The sequence below is a fragment of the Sebastes umbrosus genome, chromosome 14 (genome assembly GCF_015220745.1).
Source record: "Sebastes umbrosus isolate fSebUmb1 chromosome 14, fSebUmb1.pri, whole genome shotgun sequence".
Classification (NCBI taxonomy): Eukaryota; Metazoa; Chordata; class Actinopteri; order Perciformes; family Sebastidae; genus Sebastes; species Sebastes umbrosus.
The window spans coordinates 8,189,606-8,215,654 of NC_051282.1; the positions used below are offsets into that span (position 1 = coordinate 8,189,606).

General features: G+C 39.0%; 2 protein-coding genes across 2 annotated transcripts in view; both read left to right on the forward strand.

Annotated features, from left to right (window-relative positions):
• The first annotated feature begins 1,621 nt into the window (after positions 1–1,621).
• nubp1 (nucleotide binding protein 1 (MinD homolog, E. coli)) lies at positions 1,622–16,225 on the forward strand. The gene is made up of 10 exons (XM_037792329.1): positions 1,622–1,803; positions 3,153–3,257; positions 4,867–5,000; positions 6,735–6,803; positions 7,521–7,553; positions 7,647–7,737; positions 7,826–7,980; positions 11,088–11,198; positions 13,389–13,575; positions 14,051–16,225. Exons 1-10 carry the CDS (start codon positions 1,773–1,775, stop codon positions 14,101–14,103), a joined length of 969 nt encoding a protein of 322 aa, XP_037648257.1. The 5' UTR covers positions 1,622–1,772; the 3' UTR covers positions 14,104–16,225.
• A 2,301-nt stretch (positions 16,226–18,526) lies between these two features.
• Positions 18,527–26,049, forward strand: part of ciita (class II, major histocompatibility complex, transactivator) — a 29,340-nt gene continuing 21,817 nt past the window's right edge. The window contains exon 1 of the mRNA XM_037792071.1: positions 18,527–19,931. Coding sequence (XP_037647999.1) covers positions 18,602–19,931 — 1,330 coding nt within the window. The 5' untranslated portion in view covers positions 18,527–18,601. The remainder of the gene's footprint in view (positions 19,932–26,049) is intronic.

Below are 26,049 nucleotides of genomic sequence, written 5' to 3' on the forward strand. Positions count from 1 at the left end.
TAAGGGCAGCATTACGACCCCCCACCCCCTTATTTATTTATCTATTTGTCCTTTATTTGATTCTATTTTTTATTATTTATTTTTGTTATTATATCAATTTCAATAATTTACCTGTTCATCTGTTTACTGTTTCATCAAGCTCAGGCATGTAACAAAAGGATGTTATATTAAATGTGAAAAAATAATACAATTTTCATTTTCAAAAAAATAAATAAAAACATAATAAAAGTAACTGTTACCGTGGTCTAGTTACTATATACAGTATACAAACTGTTTACACAACAACATGGTGTTACTCATGTCAACTGCATTGTTGATGCTTCCCGGGGATATTATTACCCATTACAGTTCAAGGCCCTCATGAGCCGCTGAACTACTCACCTTAATTATGTGTGACATAGATATTATGTTATTAAAATTCCAGATAGAGCAGCTTCAAAATGCACTTGATTACAACCGTAGACTGTATGCATCACAGCATACTTTGTGTCAGAAAAGCATGACGTTAAAAGAATGTGCATTGCATGAAACTATACTGTAAATTGTCAGAAATCAGTTCACATCTATTCATTTCACCAGCTTTAATTCAAAGTTGTATTAAACTTGAACATAAGCCCCCAATCCCTGCCTCTCTGTTTCTGTCTTTTAGTACTTGTGTTTGTGTCTATATGACTGTAACTTTTGCTGGCTTAAGTCAAACAACAGCACCACCTAGTGGACATAGTTAGTTCCTGCTGCTAATTCACATTAATAATCATAATTTTGTTGAACACAATACTGTTAAATACTGAGTAACACTAAATACTAAATGGATTACTTTTCCAGCTTATGGCAGTGCCCCAAAAAGTAGGGAAGTGTTAAATTCTAGCATCATTTTGGCTCAATATAAGTCAGTCTTACAATGATCTTGTTTGGTACACCACTGTAGCAGCTCTTTAAATAAGACAATTAAGGTTTGATGATTTTTTTTTATATATATATAAAGCTCTGAAGTTTCAAACATTTGCAGATTAATCTTTAGATGTTTTGGCTGGGAACTTTCAAGGTATGACCTTGTAAATGTATAATAATGCCAATTAATGCGCTGTTTTTCTTCTTCACCAACTTGTTTCGTGTTAAATAAAGTGTAATACTACATAAGAAGAATCTAATAACCATTGTATACCATTGTTATTTGTTCATCTGTTTTTTGCATCTGCTTTTGTAAAAAAAAAAAAAAAAAAGAAAGAAAGAAACTCAAATTTTAATTTTAGCTGTATTCTGTTGAGGTATCATCAAAGCAACTCAACAGCAGTTTGACTGCTATTACTTGGAATGCACTGCACATCAAAAAATAATAATAATAATAATCAAAATAAATTTAGATATCTGTATTTGCAAATGATTTATTTTTTGTTTTGTTTGTTATTGTTTTTTTTCCCTTCCTCTTTTCTCTCCAATGGGAGGTCAAATGCCAGGTGCCAAAAAGTGCGTCACTATAACGTTACCACACAGTCTATGGACGGTACACACACACACAAACACACACACTTGAAAAAAAGGTTTTCTTTTCTTTTTTTCAGGAAAAGCCCGGAAAAACAGCAACATCCGTCGAGGCTTGTGTCATATGAAAGGGTTTGGTTTCACCAGAAGTAGGTTGGACAACTACAGAGCCAGGAATACATATTACATTCATAGTTTCCTCGCGATAGACGCGGCCGGTACTTACTGAGTGCGTATCCGGAACCTTCGAAAAGGGGGGAAGACTTCAACCGGAGCACACTCGTCTAAAGATGTCAGACGTACCAGATAATGCACCGGAGCGTGAGTTTTTACATTATTTGGGACTTTTAGACAATAAAGTTGATTCGTAATTTGTAATATTACCGTTGCTGTAACGTTAAGGTAACTAGTGGTGGGTTTTAAACAAACGTGTCACAGTTAATCACGTCTCTGTTGCTGTTGACAACACTGTACTGCCAATATTCCAGAATGTTATCAAAACATGCGCATGGACCATGATCTCTCTGCGACTGCTTCTTTTAGATACAATAAAACAGAAATGGCTTGTTGGGTTGTGAAGTTTAATGACGCACTTACTAAAGTGTTTCTCTCCTAACGTGACAACCATTATAGATAAACGTCAGCAAATTAATGTCGTTACAGAATTTGGTCATTTTTGCCTGAATAAGATATAATATAGGCTAATAAATACACTGAATGTGCCACATTACTCCATGAGAGGTTGCTGAGTCATTGTGACACGGTTCTTCTCAGCCTCCAGAATCAGTGTGGAAATGGACAACAGTTACTATCTGTTATTTACTGATAACATACCACTTTTAACAGTACTGCACTGCATAATACTGAAGTTATTGAATATTTGTCCCATTACAAATTCAAAAGAATTATGCAAAATAATATTTTTTCCAAACTAAATGTTGTAGTGCAACCATGAGGAGATAATTGATGTGTGATGTAATTTTGGTGGTACTACACTGTACATTACTGAAGTTATTGAATGTGTTTCCCATTAAAAATTCACCAAAATTATGCAAAAGCATATTTTTTTCTAAATTAAGTGTTGTAGTAAAACTACGAGGAGATCATTGATCTGTGAAGTAATTTTGGTGGTACTACACTATATAATACTGAAGTTATTGAATATTTTCATCTTTTCAGCATTGCATTTTGTAGACTGTCCCTGACCACTCGTCTCACCGCCGGCTGCACATAGAGACCAATGTTATGTGCCTGGATGGAACATAAGATAACAGAAGTTCAGATTCTAGACACCTTGCGTGACATTTTATGCACATTTCCCCCAAATTCACCTTGACATATTTGGTATGTTTGGAAACTCTAGCATCTCTACTAGAATCTAAAAGAAAGTCCTCATTTAGTCCTGCAGGTTTCATCCAAGCTTGAGATGAAGGTCCCACCAGCAGGCAGTGGGTTTTAAGAGGTTAAAAAATAAATAAATAAATATATATACATATATATATATATGTATATATATGTATGTATATATGTATATATATATATATAGTTCAACCATTGACTTGAGTTCAACTTCAGCAACCAGAACCAGAACAGGTATTGGGTTCTGATTAGTTTATGGTGATCTGATAAAGGCAACACACTGATACCTGGTTTGTGTTTTATTCTTTCAGACTGCCCGGGTACACAAAGTGAGCAAGCAGGAAAGACTTCGTCATGTCAGGGCTGTCCCAACCAGAAAACCTGTGCTTCTGGAGCCTCCAAGGCCCCCGACCCTGGTAAGACTGTTACCACATCTTGATATTATGATCATTTATAGACAGTTCAACATATACATGTGGTATCATTAGAATCATTTAAATTGAACAGGAAAAGTTAGTAGCTTAAAGGTCACCTATTATGCAAAATGCACTTTTCCATGTCTTTTAAACATCAATATCTGTCCCCAGTGTGTCTACAGGTCACCATAGTATCATAAAAGACCATCCTCTCTCTTTTTCTCCTGCTCCGTTTGACCGGAAATGGGTGTAGAAAATCACTAAGCAGATTTTCCTTCTCTTCTGACGTCATTAGAGAATTGCAAGCCATGTAAGGGTTTCCTGGTCGAACCAGAGCAGAACCTTCAGTAGCTGACCCCGCCCCACACTCTCAACCGAACTATGAGCAAAGTAGCTCAGTGTTAGTCTGCAAGAACCAGCAGAACAGTCTTCATGTACTCCCATCATCTAAATATAATATGTTCTTTCACAAAGGCTTTATGTAATTACACTGTTTAAACAGGTGATATTTATATATTATATATATTTGATGTCATGCATGTAGAAGAGTGCAGGTAGTAAATAGTGACTTGTAAGCAACACAACACATTTCTGTTTCACAGTCAAACTTTATTTGAGTAGACACATGACAATATTAATTATTCACAGCATTATTAATCATCCTACCTGCAGTTATGTTGACATGGTACAGGAGAAAGTCTTTCAGCTCCGGTAAACTACGGTAAACTAAGCTCCGGTGGTCTGTAGTCATGGTAACACAGAGACAGCTACTACAGTAAATAATATACCATTACTCTGATCTTCCATACATTTATCATGTGTCTTTTACCAGAAATACTGACTACTGTTTCACATCTTCTATTTTCCACCCTGATGTTCGCTAACGGATTAGCTCTGTATCTCCATGTAAACAACTATTTGCTCACTGCTAATGTTTTCTTCTCGTCTGGGATGATTCTGTCGGTCATTTCTCACAGATGGACCTGTAAAGACAGACGTAAAACAGAGTGTGTGTTTACGGTTTACAGAGTTGATGCATAAGGTAAACACTGAGCTAACTAACAGAGCTATAAATAGCATTATTTACCTGAGAGAAACCGTCAGGAAAACCTGGAATCTGGACCGCAGGTGTTGTTCATTTGTCGCCGATTTCTGATCAGATTCCTCCGGTAACGTGCGCTGTGTGAAGTTTCTGGTTTATAAACTTTAAAGTGGTTTATAAATGCTATTCTAGCTGCTTCTCCCTCTCCTTACTGTCAGAGCTGCACTCAGAGCTACAGGCAGCTCTCTCTCTCTATCCGTGATGCTGTGTTGTTGAGGACGTTTGATTGACAGAAACGCTGACCAATCAGAGCAGAGTGGGAGGAGACAGGCTGTAAATCAGGATCTCTCAGACAGAGGCTAAATGCAGGCTGAGTGAGAGAGACACTATGAGAAGAATAAAGGGTTTTTTGAACATTGCAGCATGTAAACATGTTCTAGTGCAACATCAAAATACATCTATGAACCTGGAAATGAGCATAATATGAGACTTTTAATATTTCAGTGAACCCTTGTTTTGAGAGTCCTCTCCATCCTTCATCATCTCCTCCCTTTGTCTCATCTCCAGCCATCGCAGAGATCGGAGAGAAGCTGTCGACGGTCAAACATAAGATCCTCGTGTTGTCTGGGAAAGGAGGAGTGGGGAAGAGTACCTTCAGCGCTCACCTGGCTCATGCCCTGGCAAGTGACTACACTAAGGAGGTAATATTTAAGATTTTGGTTTTCACAGCACAAACCACAGAGCCACCAGCTGGTATAACATTTTTCTTCAGTTTCCCCTTTTTAAGGTTCAAAATGCGGTTAAACCTGTGATGTGTGAAACAAAATAAACCCATTTGCTGTGTCCTTTTGAAGCTGTGGTTTACACTGTATCTGAGATTAAGTCTAAACCCAGTTGTTGTTTCTTGTTGAAATCAACTAAACGCCACTAGAGGTCACTGCAGACATGAGTTAACAGTGGTCATAAAGTCCAGTATAAGAGCAGACTTCTACAGCTCAAATCATTTTACTAATTTCTAAGTAGCTAAGTTCCAGCCGTTCACCATGTGTCATCTTTCGAAGGCAACACTATTACAATTAACAATCTAATAAAAATGTGTAATTACATTTAAAAGAGGTCATTCCATAGAAACTAGGGCTGCTCGATTATGGCAAAAATCATACTCGCGATTATTTTGTTCAATACTGAGATCAGGATTATTTAACATGATTACTCATTTACTTTGGAAACATCATGCATTTACTGAGGACATTTTCTAGTCTACATTTTAAAATGAAATGCATCAATCTGGTGCATTTTGAGAGCAAAATTAAGAGGCTCGATCTATGAAGAACTTTGTTCTCTAGTGAACAATCTAATCTGCAAAAGTACACAAGAGCGTGTTTCACGATAATCGCTTTATGTCGATTATCTTGTTTTCATAATCTTTGGAAGCCAAAATTGTAATTGAAATTTGATAATAGCACAGCCCTAAATAAACAATGGATTAATCATTGCACCTGCATTCTGTCCAGTACCTACAAGGAGGACACAAGGTCAGCAATGCAGGCAGGTGAGACACATGAATTGTTCACTCTCCTGAGGAAAAAAATAAATATAGGTGTAATATAAGAACTATTACCTTTGCAGTTTTAATGTAAAATTAGATCTTTGACAGGCTATTGCTGCTGCAGTAGATTGTAAGGAGACACAGTTATTATTGTAATAAAAATAAATTCTTTCTTTAGCTTTTAGTGATTTTGGTTGCTAAATTAGAAAGCTAAAACCAATTTCTATAATTACCATTTTTTCAAATTAGTGTATGGTGCTATTTGTGCGGCATTTCTCTGAATCAATTGAGTGACATGGACTTTATAAGGTAACTTCATCATATACCCAGTATAGCTGCTGTTCAGCTGTGGTCTGGTTCGTTTCTGACACAGATCAGGTCCAACTTAGCATCGAGCTGCATTTTAAACCCCTGCAAGTCCTAGTTTAGCTAGACCTGTTCTAAGCCGCAGCTAAGCTCAGTGACACAGCAGTCATTGTTGTATTTATAATAACTTAGTTGCAGTGTGTTAAAGACACATGTAAACAGCTTACTGTAAACCACAGACCTCTCCGGTATTGGCTGTTTTTGGGCATAAAAGACATGATGTGGAATGGAAGACCAAAACTGGTGAAAAAAAAATCAGTTTTCAGATTTAACTTAGTTTTGGATAGCTTTAGTTTTAGATTTGGCTTAGTGTGGATGTAACATACCTGTGTTACTTCTGTATGTATTCAAAGTTTCACCTTCTGCTATCCTAATATTTACCTCAAGAGGTCAGCTTCCTCACCATCAATGCTTTCTGTGGACTTTTGTAAAGAATTACAAAACTGAGCCTCAGCCTTTCGCTGGCTCCACTACACTGGAGACTAAAGAGTCTTTATATTTCTGCTCTCTGTGTTTTTAGGTCGCTCTCCTGGATGTAGATATCTGTGGTCCGTCCATTCCTAGGATCATGGGCTTAGAGGGAGAGCAGGTGAGTTATGGGCAGAAATATTAACAGCAATACACAAATACGCTGTGAAGTAGGGGAGGGCGATATGGTCAAACTCTTCTATCACGTTATATGTCATTTTATATCACAGTAATGGTATATATCATAATACAGTAATTGTTCTGTAAGTTCAATTAAGAAATGGTTTAAAATAACCCTACTGTACTTCATCACATTTGATTATTTTCTGCTTTTTTTGGGAAATTCCATACAAAACAAAAACAACTGGCTCACATGAGACGGGTGCAAATAAATACCAACCTGACTTCAGTCAGTAATTTGTATTCAAGCGTATACCAAAAAAAAAAAAAGACCAAATGTACATATTTAAATAAACTACAGTGTGCAAATGTCTGGTAATCATGTAACCAGAGTTCTTCCTCATCTCGGGTTGGTTGGGATGCCTCTTCCTGCTCTGAATTTACAACTTCACTCTCCTCCTCCGTGTCTGCCTGAATCATGTTACCTTGCGAGGCGGCAAGATTTGTGATATCGCAAGATCGTGTGAGAATCACAAAATAAAGTGAGAATAGCTACCACTGTGGACACGGTGTTGCCAAATCTCTACCGGTGGACACATTTCTACCGCCATACGGTATATACCGTCATATCGCCCAACCTTACTGTGAAGGAAAAGTCATTTTTGCTTTGACATCAAAGCTTTTACTTAAGAGTAATAATCTGTTCTCTTGTGCACAGGTTCACCAGAGCGGCTCAGGCTGGTCTCCTGTGGTGAGTCAGTTTATACAATGCTGCTTTAATGTTTAATTCTTTGAAGAAATGAGCATATTTCATAAATGTATATGTGCGTACTGTATGTTGCAGTATGTGGAAGAAAACCTGGCAGTCATGTCCATTGGCTTCCTGCTCAGTAGCCCTGATGATGCTGTGATCTGGAGAGGACCCAAGAAGAATGGTATTGTGTGCGTGTGTGTGTGAAATGTATCAGACTTTTTCCTAAATGTCACACCAGTATAATCTGTGTGGTGTTTGTCTAAAATCAGGGATGATCAAGCAGTTTTTGAGGGACGTTGACTGGGGGGAACTTGATTACCTCATCGTGGACACGCCCCCCGGCACGTCCGACGAACACTTGTCGATCATCCAGTACCTGAGCTCCACCCACGTCGACGGAGCCGTCATCATCACCACGCCACAGGTAGCACATGCTCACACATGCTCACACATATAAAACCTAACATTAACAGCAATTACAGCAACTGTAAACTGTCACGCCACCTGATTTGACTACTTCAGTACTTCAGTTGGTGGTTTCCTATATTTCCCAGAATGACTTTCAGCCGCCTTGAGTTGTTCGTTGAGCCGGTGTTTTTTTTTGTAACTCTAGTGAGTAATAATTATACCGACAGTAGCACTAATAGCCACAAACGATATTAACAGAGAGAGAAGTGAGATAATCACACACGCTTTACTCAAAACGCAACATCGGTTGCCTTGCATTATATAATCATCTTAGTGCAACTGTTAATGGGGAAACTGGTATCTCTGCCTTTTTGTGACACAACAACCTATTGAGATATCTCCAGTAAAGTTACAATGCTATTTTTCTAGACGATGTGCAGTTAACATGTCTAGAAAAAAACATCTAGAATTTTGCAGTGTTTTAGTAAATCAAATCAAATAAATTAGATTAATATGACACATTTAAAAACAACCGTAATCAACAAAGAGACGGTGTTAAAAATGAACAGTAAAATACAAACCACATTAATAACAATAAATAGTAATGATAAAATAAATGGTAATAATAGATGCAATGTTATGACTAAAAAACACTAAAAACATGGATGAGGTAAAAAGAATAAAGTTCTAAAACACAAAAACCAATAAGAGCAACCTAAGGCCAATGAAAAGATAAATGTCTTGAGATTTTTCTCAGAAGTGTCACTAGTGGGGGAACGTGATTGACAGTGGGAGGCCGTTCCACAGCTTTGGTGCTGCCACTGCAAAGGCACGATCTCCCCTTCCCACCAGCCTTGATTGTGGAACAGTCAAAAACAATTGTTCTGCGGGTCTAAGAGGCCTGGGGGTGGTGTAGGGACAAATAAATGAAATGTACTGTGGTGCTAGCCCATGTATTGCTTTAAAAGCAAATAAAATAATTTACAAAATTGAAAATTAAAGTAAAGGGTGGGAATCCCAATTTATCTCAACTGGAAAACCCCTCACTTCCATTACTGCTGTGACTGTCACCAGTCCTCTCTACACCTACGTGTTTAACCCACAGCTAAATACAGTAAGTTATCACCCGCTGTGGGGGGTTATGGAAAGTAATGCTGGTAAATGCATTGAGGCAGGTTGAGAGACCGTGTGAAAGACCATAAAATGAGTACACGTTATCAGTATCTTTTCATCAGCCTAAACTTCACCACACTGTATTTACTACATGTCAGTATTGTAGGGAGCAGTGAACATGTTGCAGATACAGTACACATGATATGAAAGTTTTGTCTGAGACATTGAAGTAACGTGTTGCACAGTCGGCATTATGTTCCCAGCCACTAAATGTATTTTGTTATTTCGAAATAGTCGTATATTCACAGTCATACTATTGTCAGTAAAGTAATCCTGTAAAGTATATCATTTACAAACTGCTGCTGTTGTTTCCCTCTCAATTTATTTTACAGCGTTATTCAACAAAAACTATTGGCAAAATGCAACTACCATATGGCAACTAACAGAGGCTGCTGTCTTATCATAAACCTATAAAAAATGCACCATATAAAGTTATAAACCTTTAGTAGTTATTTGTTGATACAAAACACAATAAAAGCAGTACAATGCTAGCAAGACAATAAACCCTGCACATGTCTAGGAGTCCTCTTCTAAAGTACGCATTCTATCAAATCAATATAAAACCCATGTATTGATTTTACAGACACACAACACGATACCATCAGGCTTTAGTTGCTGACTGCACATTCTTTCACACCAGTTTTGATAAGGACTTCTGTCTTGTTTGCATAACAAGAACACACCTTAAGCATTAGGTGGATAGGTGCACTAAACGGGCACCAAAAAGTCTGATGCCGTAGCAACGGTACAGACTCGAACCTTTACACGTTGTTTACACATAGCTCTGTGTACGTATACGAGTCATTCATTCAAGACGTATGAACCCCTTTGCATGCACTCTATATGTTGCACAGCTAGCATGCTACCATTGTCAGCTAAATATGCCATCAAACTTTTCACTTAAAAAAAAATATGGACGGCAAAAAACTGACAAAATTATTTTCTCTCCAATATCTGCGTTGTTGTTTCTATCCATCCGTAAAGAGATGCATTTCCTCGTGATGAACACTAGGAGGTGTAATCCGTATACAATACAGATTTACGGACACAAAACAAAACTGTGTGGAAACGAGACATACACACATACACAATGCCATCATAATACAGACATACTGTAAATGAACCCATATAATCTTACATGCAGACAGTATAGCGACAATGCTCCAGTGTCCATGCTATCTCACTCAGACCTAATGTTAATAAAGATTTTGAATGTGCACATTTCATCTGACTTGCACCCAGTGGCAGCCATATTGGAGGTACTCTGTTTGTAAACTGCAGCTCACAAATGTACCGCTTGGTCATGTTAACAGAAGTCAGTAAACACATTTCATTCCTGTGCCGTTCCTCACTGTTTCTGTACAGTACAAAGTGGAAGCAGATGTTGGCAGTAGAGTCTGGACTAAGGAGAAAGAGTTGTGAAAGAACTTGTGTTCTTGTTTTGTTTGTTGTGTTGCTGAGCCCTAAATTGATCAGGTTTTACTGTACTTGGTGAAAGATTAACTGGGCAAACACTTCCTGGTGCTTAAATTAGGCCTGGACTCATGAGGTCAGACAGCAGTAGAATCACTTCCTCATTCCTTCAGTTCTCACTTAACCAAAACTAACCACACACGACGAGGTGGGAATCAGCCAAACAAAGGAACCAGTCTGTTTGATATTAAGAGACGAGCTCTTGATATCAAAGCTAAGACATTTTAGTTTTTTTTCACACCCAAACTTTTCAACACATTTACTGTACATGTGACAGCTGCTCAGTTCGTCTGATTTTATCAAGGGAACCATGATAGCAGCTGTGAGGGAAGGGAAAACAATTCACTGTTTACACCGGTGTCTTTGTTTCCTCCCCGTCTCTCTTGTCTTCTGCGGTATCGTCTCTGTCTCCCTCCTATCCTGTTTTGCTTTTCTATAACTGTCTTTCACTTTCTGTTTGTCTCTCTCTCTCTTTAGGAGGTATCATTGCAGGATGTGCGAAAGGAGATCAGGTTCTGTCAGAAGGTCAAGCTGCCGATCATCGGAGTGGTGGAGAACATGAGTGGCTTTGTCTGCCCTTCATGCAAGGTCACTGAAAGACACACATGCACAGTTTTGCAAACGGACGGTCACACACACACGTACACACAAAAAAAAAATCATATACGCAATACGAGCAGACGTCTGGACAGTTTTGCCAAACAACCATAGGACGCACAAAGCAAAGAGGAACAATGGTTAACGGACATGGTAGAACCAACGTCACCACAGAGCTGTCACTTCATCTGTTACAGCAAAACAAGTTAGGAATGTCAGTTGCTCGTCTTCTTTAATCTCTGCAGTCAAGATGTTTCCTTTTGCAGTTTTAATTAGGTCAAAACACAAGCTAGCACTGCAAAGCAGTTCTCTGTTGACACACAGACTGTGAGAGAGCTCACGTTGCAAACATCAACTGAGATCTGATATTTCTTTGATTCTTTATGTCTGATTTGGTTTCGTTCTCAATACTTTTCTCCACTAAGATGGTATTTTTGGTGGGAGGACTCTGGAGAAACCTCATTCCTACAGAACACTTAATATATTTGATGCTTTGCTAGTGACTGGAGTTTTGAAAATATTATTAAATTATAGTAGTTGAAGTGTGGTGGACGGGACGGGACAGGACTGATTTTCCCCGTCCCACAGGAAGAGACGCATGTCGCATTTACAGATCTTTTTAATGTAGTTACTCAACTCTTAAGGGGACACGTCTCCAATTGTTTAATCAATTTATTTGTAGCGAGGAGTACCACTCAGCCCGTGAAAACAGTTGTATTAAATCTTCTGTTGCTCTGCAGGGAGTTTTGTCAAATCCAATTAAATAACCCTGATGACGTCATAGTGATGTCATCAGGGTTATCTCCGATTTAGCTCGGAGACTGCAAATTCAGAACAGAAAGCCAGCGTTAAAAATTTGGGACAGGGTGTTTGAACCAGACAGGAAAGGTCTACCGAAAGATGCTATTGAGTTGCATTATGGGAAATGCAGTGTTAGGCTACTAGGGACTAAAAATCAGGATATATCGCTGTTTCGATTTTGATAATCTCTCGTGAGTATGGCTGTACCGAATAGCATTTTTGGACCTCGAAGCTTCGGTGAGAACTATTTGAAGGTATTCAAACTTTGCGGAGCAGTGCGGCGGTGCAGGCTGGCATGTTCTTCTGTCTGTCTGTCTCCATCTCCTCCGTTTCAGTGCCGCTGCCGCACTACTGTACACACATGCACTGAACACACAACAAACAGCGATATCTGAATAACTAATAGTTATTAATGTTGAATATGAATAATGTTGTGGGATTATTCCTTATTTCATGGGCTATTTTGGGAGTTATACATTATTATTACATACCTTTATATAAATTAAAAAACAAAGCATTTGAATCGTGATTTGGAGGTCGGTTACCACGGCAACGGTCAAAGCTTCGAAGCATTCGGGTCAGCCCTACTCATGAGTAACCCAACTTCATGAAAGTGCAATGCTAAAGCGCCTCTTTAAGCGTGTGTGCATCAGTGTTCATTTTGGCACCTGATTTTGATTTAGTCTGATGAAAATACTGTGTATATTAGTTTTAGATGTCTTCTAAGCATTTTGAGGCTACAGCCGTCACAGTTTCTGTTGTGTACAGTTACCATGGTTACAGGTGTTGTTCTCGTCTCTCGCAAGGTCAGTGGAAAAGGCAGTGTTTACTTGTTCACACACACAGGCTGTCCATGTCCCTCTGCTCTGCAGTGATACAACGTACTTACTCTCCTCAGTAAATCTAGTTATTATTTCCAAACTCTGACTTTTCATTTCGTCATCATTCTCAATCATCAACTTTTTATTTAGTTATAGTCTAATTTTCTGTGTGAAAACAAAGTTGTGCATCTTGAAAAAAAGCTGGAAAAGGGCCTCGCAAAGCATCACACAGCTTCAGTTTGTGAACTAAAAAGTAGTTGAAAACACAATACATTGTGTCCTGTGTTTCCCAGGTATAAACCAGATATTGAAAAGTGAGACTTCTAAACAGCAATGTTGGTGTTACTGTTTTCTCAATGAAACCATGGAGGCCTATACATAATGATTTCATTCATTACTGACATATTTAAATGACATTGATGGATTCCAACTGGCCAGTTTTCCACTTTTCCACCCCTGGGCTCAGCATGTAAAGAGTAGCACAGATTCTATGTAATTTGAGGTCCATAGAATCTGAAAATGCGTACATAACTTTAGATTTTTCTTTTCTCTCTTGCAGAACACGTCTCAGATCTTCCCTCCCACCAGCGGGGGCGCAGAGCGAATGTGTGCGGATCTAAATCTACCCCTGTTAGGAAAGGTACCTCTAGACCCGAGGATAGCACGAAGCTGCGACGAGGGCAAGTCTTTCCTCACTGAAGTACCCGACTCTCCTGCTGCTAAAGTCTACCAGAGTATTGTGCAGAGTGAGTGTTTACAGGAATTCAAACCCAACACGAACACACCCACGCATCTCCGACGTCCATTATGCCACCTCCGGCATCATGTTGTATTTCGTTACATTACAGAGAAAGGAAGTTGGGTGCACGTACGGCTTCCAGCGAAGTCCCTCGTAATTTTTTGATGACTAGATGGTTTACTTGATGGTCCAATTCCCGATTAAATGTACTGAAAGAAGAAGCGATCACTTTATAAATGGGAAGCAGTCGACTAAAGGGGAAGAAGGAGAGATCGAAATTCAATAACTGTAGTGACAGCATTAGATTAAAGTTGAAGAATCAAATGTGGTTTGTGTGATAGATGATTCACAATGATTTTACAGGCAGTTATTAAAAAGCAAACGCACACAAAGATCTTTAATAACAGAGGTATATTTATTTGTGTCCTCGGCAATCTTCATCAAAACTACATCATCATCGTCACACTCCTCTCCTCCTCCAGGTATTCAGGACTACTGTTCCAACCGTGAGACAGAGGAGCAGAGCACCACCTGAACCACCACTCTGACGGCAGACCTATTGGACCAGAACAGATCACATGATGAGAGCGTGGTAGAAATGATTAACTACTGAGTAAGAAACACACATAGGAAAGCTAATATTGTTTATAATGCAACATTCAACAAAGCCTGCCAGAATTATCTCAACATGATTATAAGTCATGACAGGCAGCAGCTTTTGTACCACAAGGTGAGCTGGTCAGACGTCGCAGTGCAGTGGATTATTCTGCTGTGGCTCGCCAATACAACTTTTCCAGAAAAAGCACTGAGGATGAAAGATATATATAATAATGGGGATTAATTGTAATATATTAGGGATTAGTTCCTGTTTGTGATAAATTGAATATTCAGAAATAATTCCAGCTTTGGTCTTATCCAAATAAGCACTTGGGCCTAATTTTGAACATGCATTAAAAAAAAAAACATAACTTCAAACCACCACTCTGGGTATACTCTGTATATAACATGTCTATACTTGAGCTGAGATGAATACACTTAAATCCCTGAGGTATGATTAATATGAAGACAAAGGAGTAGTGGCGCTGCTGGGTCTTTGTGTTAATCACATACAGCAGGTGCTCTTTGGATCCTTCAGCTGTGCTGTGCTTATTCAGTCTTGTGAAGGGCTCATTGCATCGGTGGAATATGGTCTCACAAAAGTATAAAATACAAGTCTCCTTCAAAAATAATCCAAGGCACACTGTGGGTTTGTGCAAAATTAAAATACCTTTATTTTAAGTGGGCAAAATTTACTTTTTTTGAGACGATATTCCACTCATGCAATGAACCCTTCACAAGATTGAATAAGTATAATTAAAATACAGTAATTGATATGAGGCAATTTGGAATATTCGTCTTAAAGGATGAAGCTGCCGATATTCTATTTGTGTTATTGTCTTACAAATCCCATGAAAGGACCAAAACCAACAATGCGTTGTGCTGTCTCTCAATGCTGTCAGCATTACACAACCTCTAAGCAACGAGTCCATTGGTTCATACTGAAGATATATATTCATAAATACAACAGCTGGGCATTGTAGTTTTTACTAAACTTAACTCAAACGGGAGTAAATAGTGCATTAATGGGGACTATGTTTGGCTGTGGATTAATACACATTTGGTGTTCAAGTGAATTCATAACAGGATAACGGGATTGACTCAAAATAAACTGTTCATAATAACAAAGGGATGATGTCTTTCAGTGCAACAGTGGCTCAATTACGTGTTTTAATGGAGTTCTACAGCACAGAGGAAGCTATATGTATGCTATATGCTTTGTATACACAGGCAACTATTCAATTTAATGTTGTTTTTGGTCCTTACATGGAAATTGTTGACAATAAGAAAATGTAGATTATTACCAGACTTTTTCTTTCATGTTAAAGTATAGGTGGGAACTCTTCTCATTGTGCTGCAGTAAGGAGATGTTATTTGGGGAAGTTAAATCTCTGATCGTCATGTAGTAAATCAAGCAGTAGTGTCAAACATTTAACCATTTCCTAGAAGGACCGTCCCTCACTGTCCCTGGTTACAGGAATCAATAGAAAGTAGGGATTGAAAGTTAAATGTGGGTACCATCAGTGGGATTAAAACCACGGTTGCTCAAGTCCTCTATTTACAAAGCACAGTATCATCAGCATAGTATAAAATCTGAACTTCTGATTTGAGTTTGTTTTCTCGGTGACTGTATGGAGATGTCAACTCGCAAGCCATATAGATGTAGACTTTGTTCTCAGCACATCTAGCTAATCTAAAAATGTGAATGTATGAATTTGGGAGAGCTTATTTTTGTCTAAAATATGCAAACTGTGCATATGAGGACACTTAACTTTCTCATTTACAGGTCGGAGCCACTGAACTAATGGTTCAAAACATAAAACACATGATTTCAGAACATTTTGCAGACATAAAAACTGCGACAAAATGTACGAACATTTAATTTTCTTCACTGACCAGATATGAAGTTTAGATGTAGTTGTGACTGGAGTAACTTGGTTGTTCCTGATTTACAGTAAATATGATTTTTGATTATATTAATAATCTGTTATAAACAATTGTTTTAGACACATATTGTACTTGCCATAACTGCTTTACAAAATAAATGACCAAACATGAAACCACAATCAATGATTTTTCTATCAAAGTTACCAAAGTATTAATGATCCTTTTTTGTTTTATCTGTTTATAAATCAAAGATTAATTGAGATAACCTTGTCTTTAATATTAAAACCCTCACTTAGAGCCTTTTGCCAACATATTTCAATGATAATGATATCAGCTATGTGGACAGTTTTAGTAAAAGTGGTGTGAATGCAGTTTCACCAGGTCTGTACTGCCAAGTCTTGCCACCATGTTTTATTTGTGCGGTGTGTCCTCGTGTGTACTTTTGCCATACATGGTGGTAGTTCCTCAAGGGTTCATTAAAAAACACATGTGAAACTGCATCTGCATCCTGCTAACAGACAAAACAACAGCAGCCACAGCAACACAGACGATGTGTTTCTCACACTTTGGTCTACTTTTACTTTGTGATTGTGTTGGCTGCAGTCTGATGAGTTATAAAAGTATGACTTCAAGCACTGAAATGTATTCCTCCATGTTAGGAAATTCAGTCTATGTAGAAAAATACAGTCAGTTTTATTTCCTATGATACAAGACAACACATTTAAGGAGTGAAGAACTAAAGATTATAGTGTCCATGATTAACACTGTACATTGTGACGCATAAAGGATTCAATACACAGGAAACTTTATACAGAGGGTACAAAATAGGGTTCTCACTATATTAAAGAAGTGCACTGAACTGTTTTTAATATGGAAGATTATTAACATTATTTCAGATGCCTTAAAGGACCAGTGTGTAGGATAGCTTAAGACCTTTACACACCGGGGGTAGACGAATTAACCACACTAAAATGCTAAATACTTTGCAAATATTATATGTCTAGGTTAAAAGGAGTAATAAAGTTTGCCGTCTTGGTTCGGACCACGGAGCCTCCATGTTGTTTTTTTCATAAATATAGGCGCAACTCAACCCGTTCCGGACAACGTGATTGATTGATGCCTTTATTTGCAGGGCAAAAGGTAAAAAATTTACCTTGTTAAAAAAAAAAAAACTGAACATGATATTCAGGTTCTGTGTGAAAGTATTCATGACAAAAACAACAGTTCGAAAAAATTTATTGACGTGAATTAATCGCATGAAAAAATAGACCCCAGTGTGTAAAGACCTTTAGATTGTGCTCTTCAGATCAACATAGAGTGTGTGTCCTCTTCCATGAGGCCTGCCATGTTGCTCCACCATGTTTCTACAGTAGCCCAGAACGGACAAACCAAACACTGGCTCTAGAGAGGACCTTTCACGTCTTTAAAAAATGTGACACACTGTTCCTTTAAATTAACTATTCTCAACACCAATGAGCACCAGTATTTTTAGTCTTGACTCTCAATCACTTCAACAAGTTGCCTTTCCATCATACATTTTGCAGACAATCTCTACCGTGTTGCCGGAGGTGTGGCTGCTGTGGTGATACTAAGGAAATGACACATGGTGAATACCAGGCATGGCAGTTGGGCGTGCATTGTTTAGCCAAACCAGTTCCAATTCCTAAAACAAACAATAGAGTGGACACATTTAATACTTACGGTGACACGGTTTGACAAACTTGAGGTCATGTAGCGAGCATACTGTGTATATCAATGCTCGGTTATGTGTGAACTGTTGTTATTTGTCTCTGATTGCAAAAAACAGTAAACGTGTGAAAGCGTTAAATCATGATAGATCAGGTAGTTCGTCCATTGTTTCAGTTTCTGTTACACAAAGAAAAAGTCCCTAAATTAGTAAAACAGTGACTCGTCGAACCTGATTTCTTTCAGAAAATCTGGTGATCCTGTGCGACATATTGTAGACATTGCTCAGAGATATGAAACATTCAGTGAAAGGTATTATAAGCAATGCAATAATTAAGTATTTATATACAAATTGCTATATGTACTATATGTAATTGTGTTTAAAATAATGTTTTATTGGTTATAGAAGTTATAGAAGTCAAAATTATATGTCTAAAGCAAACAAAAACTGATTTGTTTTTACTTTGAATGAAAAATAGCAAAATATTAGGTACCATTAGACAACATTAATGCAAATTAAGAATGCGTAATAAACAACAGGGGTGATTTTATAAGAAGATTGATGAAAATTTTAAGTCTGAAGCTGAACTTAATGCTCTCCTTGTGCAATCTAACCTCACTTCCTAATAATAATGCCATCTCTGTCCAGTCTCTCTCACACACATTCCCACACAGAAAACTGAAGTAATTCTTCGAACTCACCTCCCCTCCAACCACACAAACACCTCCCCCTTTTAATGACAACACCTCCTGAACAAAATCCTTGTGTCCCTTTAAAAAAAACAATCTAAAACTCGACCATCTCTACTAGCAGTTGTCTTTTTTAGGACATCGATGTCCGGGGAGCAGACGTCGTCGTCGCCATGGCCCAGTTCGAGGAGGTTCTGAAGGGAGTGCAGCTGGCTCTGACCTGGGCCTCTGCTGCCGAGATCCAGGCTCTACTGGAGGGTTTGGTGGAGGAGCGGATCATCTCGGAGGCCTACGGGAAGAGCTTGAGTCTGCACCGACTCGCTGAGGGGATCGCACCTGCAGCATGTAAACCAGGGTCTGATTATCTGATGGGTTCTCAAGGATCTACCACCCAGTGGCACCTCAACCAAGGCAGCCAGGTGAGCAAATGTGGGCCATCAATGTCTAGAGACCACAACCAGACAAGATCAGAGTCTGTATGGTCAATGGATGAACATGACAACATAGTGTCCAGGCCACTATATGAAGTTGTTCACGAAAATAGTGTAATTGAGGAATTAAGGGGGGGACCAGTGATGGACGAACACTACCTCAACCACAAGCTCTCTTCTACACAGATATGCGACTACCAATGCGGTCTCACATTAGACAATGAAATTGCAGAACTGCTGAGAAGTGCAGAATTAATGCAGAAGCCAGTAAGTGATAATGAAAGTGTAGATGAGGGGAATTCAGAGGATGAGAAGGAGTGGTTAGAGCAGGTAGAGCAGGCGGCGAGAAGGATAGCTCTCCCTCTGTGGCAGCACTGGGACCGAGGACGGAGGATGTTGCTGCCCCTGGTTCCTTGTATGACCGCTGGCCGTGCAACAAGTGAAAAGACAGGGACAGAGAGTGAAGCACATTGCCCTTTGTTGAATATGGAAGAGGAAGCAGAGCTTGCAATCGCTTGCAGGACATTAGATTTGTACGCTGACGTCTTTACAGAGCTGGAGGTCACGGACCCAAACTTCACACTGGATTCAGAAGGAGCGCCAAGAGGCCTCCATTTCTCTACGGGCGACAGGGCGGCGACAATCGGATTGAACACGGATAACTGGTACACCTGTGAAGCACGAAGAAATGCCTCACCTGTTCAAGCGTGTGCAGCAGCTAATGACAGCATCACAGACAGGCTGGGGGGAGATCTAGATGCCTTCTGGATGGCCGACAGCACAACAGACACAACAGAGGACCTGCTCTGTCTGATGGGGGACGTACAAAGTGGCGCAGGATTTGCAGAAGACATTGCACATTTGTTTTCTCCCTGCACACCTACAGACACTCATACTGACGCACAAGACTACTCATTTTACTCCGACACAGATCACAGCATGACATTAGGCGTCATGGACAGTGTAGAAAATGTTTTCAGGGCTGCTTATGGTACAAGAACGTGCAGCGCTGACGGAAAAGCAGACTTCCACAAGAACAAAGAGGATGAAGAGAGGATGGATTCACTCTGGGGTAAGTTTGCACTCAATCATCACCTGTCATCTGTCTGTTCTTGTTTACCCTTACAAAAATAAGTTTATTCAAGTGTGCTATTAGTATATTTCTTTTAAACTTAAAATAAGAGTGTATGTTTTCAGATTAGTTTTTATGTACTTATCAGAGATATACTTTATAAAATTATACTTAAGTATACTTGGCTTATACTGAAAAGTATATTTGGCTAAGTACTATAAGTTCACTTAAGAAAACTTACAAGTATACTTGCAGTAAAAACTACTAAACTAGTAGTTTACAGAGAGTATACTTTAAAGTGTACTTTCATAAACTAAAAAATGGGCTACAAGTATAGTATAACTACAGTATACATATAAATTCACTTGTAGTATAGTTCACATTATAGTTGCAGTACAAAATACAACTTGGATGTAAACTAATTGTGTACTCAAAGTTTACTACTCTTACATTTAAAGTATACTTAAAAGTATACTTTTATAAACTAAAAAGTGGGCCATTTCAGTCCCGAGAAGTATTGAAGAAGTTGAACTAGTTCATTGATATTTGTATATTACATAAAGTATACTTGGGAATATACTAAAAGTGTACTTAAGTTTACTTCATGAAATTAACTTGAAGTACACTTCTTTTTTGTAAGGGTACATGGTGGGCCTGGGGGAATACTGTCAAAGCCTTGATTTCATGGTTGTATGGGTGCTGAAAGAAACTTCTTTTCTGTCCAAAATCTCCAGGTACTTTCCATTAAAAATCCCTAAATAAAAGTCGCCTCTGCCACCTGCAGGGGATGGCAGACAGAGTCTGTTAACTGCTGTCTTGGCATGATTTGGTGGTTAAGGAGTGTCTCACTTTCAGTTTCAATTTGAGTTATTCCCAGGCTGCAAAAATAGCAAGAGGGGGGGAGAGAGTGGGGTGGATTTTTCCACACTGGCACACAAGAATAGCTTGTTTGTGTTTCTGTTAAAAGGACAGAGTGTTAGATGGGCATAAAATACAGAGCATTTCATATTGATACTGTAGCTTTAGATAATAGAATTAGTGATTTTTGTTAAATAGTCTAAAAATGTGTCAATCTCACATCCCATATTACACTATGTTTGACCTTGAGCAGTTATCGATTGGAAGAATACGGTAGAGAAATTAAATCTTCAGTAGGCAGAGTGTTTTTGGCATCAAGGGGACAAAAATTCCATAACAACATTTCAGCATGTTGTAATTCCGAGTTGGCACTCGGAGAGCGCATACGTCCGCCAAGGTGCCCGACTTTTCTAAAACAGATCACAGCTCACAGCTGGCGGTACCCTGAGGTGGTGGGCATATTATTAACACAGTGTTTTTCCGTGTAAAGTATCGGCGGAGGCCTCTGTCATTCAGCAGTCTTGTTATGTCTGTATAACGTTACACTACCTTGTCATCCCGTCACCTACCGCTTTTTTCTTTCTCACCGTGGACGGCCAGCAGCTCCCGTATTCACATCCACACGTATCTCTCTGCTCAAAGAAGGAGGCAGGGTCACGCGTCATCAACGCATCATCAGTTACACTGCGCATGTGTTATACATTGTGGTCTTAATGCTCAGGCTGATCAAAATCCTTAAAAAAATGTAATGGATTATTCATTGTGCTACAATCCACCCCTCCAAAAAAATCATTCAAATCCATAGTAAACTTTTGGAGTAATCCTGCCAACAGAAAGACAAATAAACAAACAAACAAAAAAACACTGATGAAAACATGACCTCCGCCAAGGCCAAAGGCCATTGGCTGTGCTCCGGCTGGTGGGCGGTGCTTTGTATTTCCTCAACTAATCTCAACATGGCTACCGAGTCACAAACTTTCTCATTTTACAGCTAAACAGTACACTACAAGATGTTTCTGAAAACATTTGAGGTGAGAAAAAGGCATTACAGTAACAGAATATTGATTCATATTTGATCAGCGCTGCGGAGTTCGTGAGTGATTGACAGCTGATCAGAGACGGCAAGGCTCCAGCTCGGCTCTGATTGGTTGTTTTCCTCTAGTCTGTGAAATCTTGCAGATGCCATTAGGAGCACCGGAAGACACAGAGGCACATGATTTTTTTTCAGATTACCTGTCTCATGCACTACTGTCAGGATATAGTGACATACATATTTGCTCCATTTCTACCCACTGCAGCTTTAAATTGGACACCAGTGGTTGAAAGTAACTAACTACATTTACTCAAGTACTGTACTCAAGTATATATTCAAGGTACTTGTACTCTACCTGAGTATTTCCATTTTATTCTACTTTCTACTTCTACTCTGCTACATTTCAGAGACAAAAATTTTACTTTTTACTCCACTACATTTGTCTGACAGCTTTAGTTACTTAACAGATTACAGTTTTTCATCCACTTCCTGTCCAGAGAAAACAATGTATCTCCAGATACGCGGTTCTCACAGGACAGCGACACTACAAACATGATCTTAAGGAATATGATGCATTGCTGTAGGTATAGCCAACAGTATAAACTATCTACAGCAGTCAAATGCAGCATACACATTAATGCAGCAGTAATATTAATCCAAAAACAACATTAAGGTAACAACGACAAGGAACATTTCTAATCTATCAATACTTTTACCACTTTAAAGCTGCAGTGGGTAGAAATGGAGCAAATATGATTAAAAAAAAGGTATTTTTATATAACGGTCACTATATCCTGACATGAGACAGGTAATCTGAAAAAAAATCATGTGCGTCTGTGTCCTCCGGTGCTCCTATAACGGCAAAATCTGCAAGATTTCACAGACCAGAGGAAAACAACCAATCATAGCCGAGCTGGAGCCGGCCGTCTCTGAGCAGCTGTCAATCACTCGCAAACTCCGATCAAATGGTCAAACTAGGCAGCGCTGATCAAATATGAATCAATATTCTGTTACTGTAATGCTTATTTCTCTCCTCAAATGTTTTCAGAAACATCTTGTAGTGTACTGTTTAGCTGTAAAATGATAAAGTTTGTGACCCGCAGCTATGTTGAGATCAGTCAAGGAAATACCAAGCACCGCCCACCAGCCGGAGCGCAGTCAATAGGAATGCTCTCTCTGAAATGACCTGTGATTGGCCAAAGTCTCCCGTCACGGGCTACATTTTCTAAAGCCTGAAAACAGAGCCATGAGGAGGTGCAGAAGTCTAGTTTTCTCTCAGAACACTTGAATTACAATATGCTGAAAGGTTATTATGGAATTTTTGTCCAATGATGCCAAAAACATTCTACCTACTGCAGGTTTAAGTACATTTTGCTGATAAAATACTTACATACTTTTACTTAAGTAAGGTTTTAAATGTGGGACTTTTACTTGTAGTGGAGTATTTTCACAGTGTGGTATTAATACTTTTTACTGAAGTAAAGGATCTGAATTCTTCTTCCGCCACTGGTGGACAGGTGGTTTTAAGGGTTAAACAGCTGATATTTGTCATGCAAATTGAGACACTCAACAGCCATGATAGGCTTTGCCGTGGGAAACCTGCTGTCGGTGTACATACCACAAAGTTGTGTCAGAGAGAGATAAAAAATGTTTGGCCCTAATAATGTTCTGCCCTGTGGAGATTAAGGTAATATGACCCAGTTACAGGGCGGAGCTTGACTTTCATACAGTACATACTGTAAGTGGGTGTTACCCACTGTGACCTCTCCCCACTCAGTCAAAGGTTTCAGAATAACATTAGTGCAGACTTTGTGTTTTTGTTTGAAAGCAAATAACAAAACACTGCTATCATCTCTGAGTCAACTTCATAAGAATGGACACCCATTCTACTTCCCCTCTTTTTGTCTTTGCTTCCTCCCACCTTCAGTCATCTCGTTCATAGACTCTTCCCTTCCAATACTCCGTCAGGAGACTGCCATATTTCCCATTACTGAGTGTGCTTGTGTTTGCTTGTACATGCTGTCCACACACACACACCCTTTGTTTCTGAAGAAAAAAATCATGCTAGTGGTTGACAAACTGGTACTAATGGTATGATGACACGTGTGTGGCAACATAATCGGTGGTTTATCTGATTGGCGCTGAGAAACAGGTAGAGCAGGTACTTTCCACTTTGTTGTCAAAACTCCCCGTGTTTCCTTGTACATAGCTAGAGGTGAGAGTGTGTGTTTTATAGGGCACAATCGAGGGCTCGATAGTAGATTTCGAGAGATACAGTATGAGCATGTATTTAATATTGTAATAAACTTAGAATTTTTGGGGGGGAAATTTGTGTTTGATGGCATTTGGCATTGTATTTTACATTGTTGGAAAGCCTGTTTATTTACCTTCGCAATGATGTCCAACTTATAAGGATCATGCATTTGTTGGATGAGCAGCACAGCTGATTATGTGGGTAGCGCCCAAGTAAAATCTGCCAAAATGCTCCGTCAATGGTAAACAGTGTATTCTCCTGTTGGTACTGACTCTTGTTTTGAGTTGTTTAGTGGATTGGATGATTAAAATGTCTATCAGTAACAAGAAACAAACAACACATATTGGCAATTTTACACTTTATTCATTTAATACACCATCAGGAGCCTCAGTAGCGGTGGAAGATCCATACGCAGCCATAACAGCCTGGCACCTCCTCCACATGCTGGTCACCAACCTGGTCACACGTTGCTGTGGGATGGCGTTCCATTCCTCAACCAGGATTCGTTGCAGGTCAGCAAGCGTGGTTGTGTGTTGGTCACTCTAACAAGTACAGCACACCCAAGCTGCATATCAATCAATGCATAATAAGCTGTGCTGCTCATCCCACAAATGCATGATCCTTACAAGTTGGACATCATTGTGAAGGTAAATAAACAGGCTTTCCAACGATGTAAAATACAATGCCAATTAGCATTGTAACAACAGAGAAATAATCGACCAAACACAAATTTCCAAACTTTTTTTCCGAGTTTATTTGGAAGAGAAACAATGCAAGGACAGCTGAAAGCACCTTGCTGGGGAAAAAACGTGCTCAAAAAGCAAAACCTGAACATAACTGTCTGATATCTAGTTAGGGCTCACTTTGCCAGAAAAGAAAGAGGACCTTAGACATCGAGGGAAATGATGGAAAAAAGGGGAAGTGGGATATGTGTATGGGTATATACTGTATGCTGGCAAGTGCTGTTCCTATGAGGTGAACACGTGTGTACCACATAGTTTAACTCTGTTCTGTGAACATGTTTTATATTTGTTATTTTAAAGGTCTAATTGATAACATTTTTATGTAGGTAGATTAAAATTTTTTTAAATAATACATCCACAGAGCCTTCAGAAAGGTGCTGAATAAAAGTGGCCTATGGCTTTTCCTGAAAAAAATTACTACGATAGTGAATTTATCATTTTTAATTTTTTGGCGGGTCCAAAATGAATGTTTTGTTTATCTTGGTGGAAGATATCTGACATTTGGTTCCCACTTCTAACAAGGTATTGATATCATGTGGTATCTCTGGGTCGTCAGCTAGTTTGGAAAAAACAGATAAATGACTGAGATTGACGGTAAGGGCCTGGCAACGTCTTGTTGTGAAGTAAATGCAATGGAACAAGGGAGGGAGAATGCAACATCTAGTGGCAGAAGAGCACCTTTAAAGGCTCTTCTAGAGATGGGCATTGTAAATGAGAGGTATCCACAATTGCTGTGATTCATTGCACTGGGAAATTGTTGTGCAATTTTCTACATATACTGTATTTGTCCCTATAAGAGTTACCAGATCCCAACAAACCAAATGTGGGAGAAAGCGCATGTTTGTGCGGGACAATGTGGGACATGTTACCAAGGCTGAGAGGAAGTCTACAATTTTGATATAATATCTATCTAACTTAAATAATAAACATTTCTATTCTGCCCCTTATCTTGTAACATCTCTGTGCTTTGCCCGAATGCATCCATAGATTACATCTCTTTTTGAGCTGCACGTTTCTTGTGAGACTCACATGAATTGTGACGCTTCATGTCGTATGTGTGAAATTGACGGGCAAAATTTCACAAAAAACTCTGAGAATTGCCTTCCACCGGCTTATAAATACTTATAAGTAGTTTCACAGTCTTTGTTGTAGCTGCTCTTCCTTTCCTTTGTGGTAGTTTCCATCATATTCCGCTTAAATCTGCATAGCTTGTGACTTTGCGCTGACTCG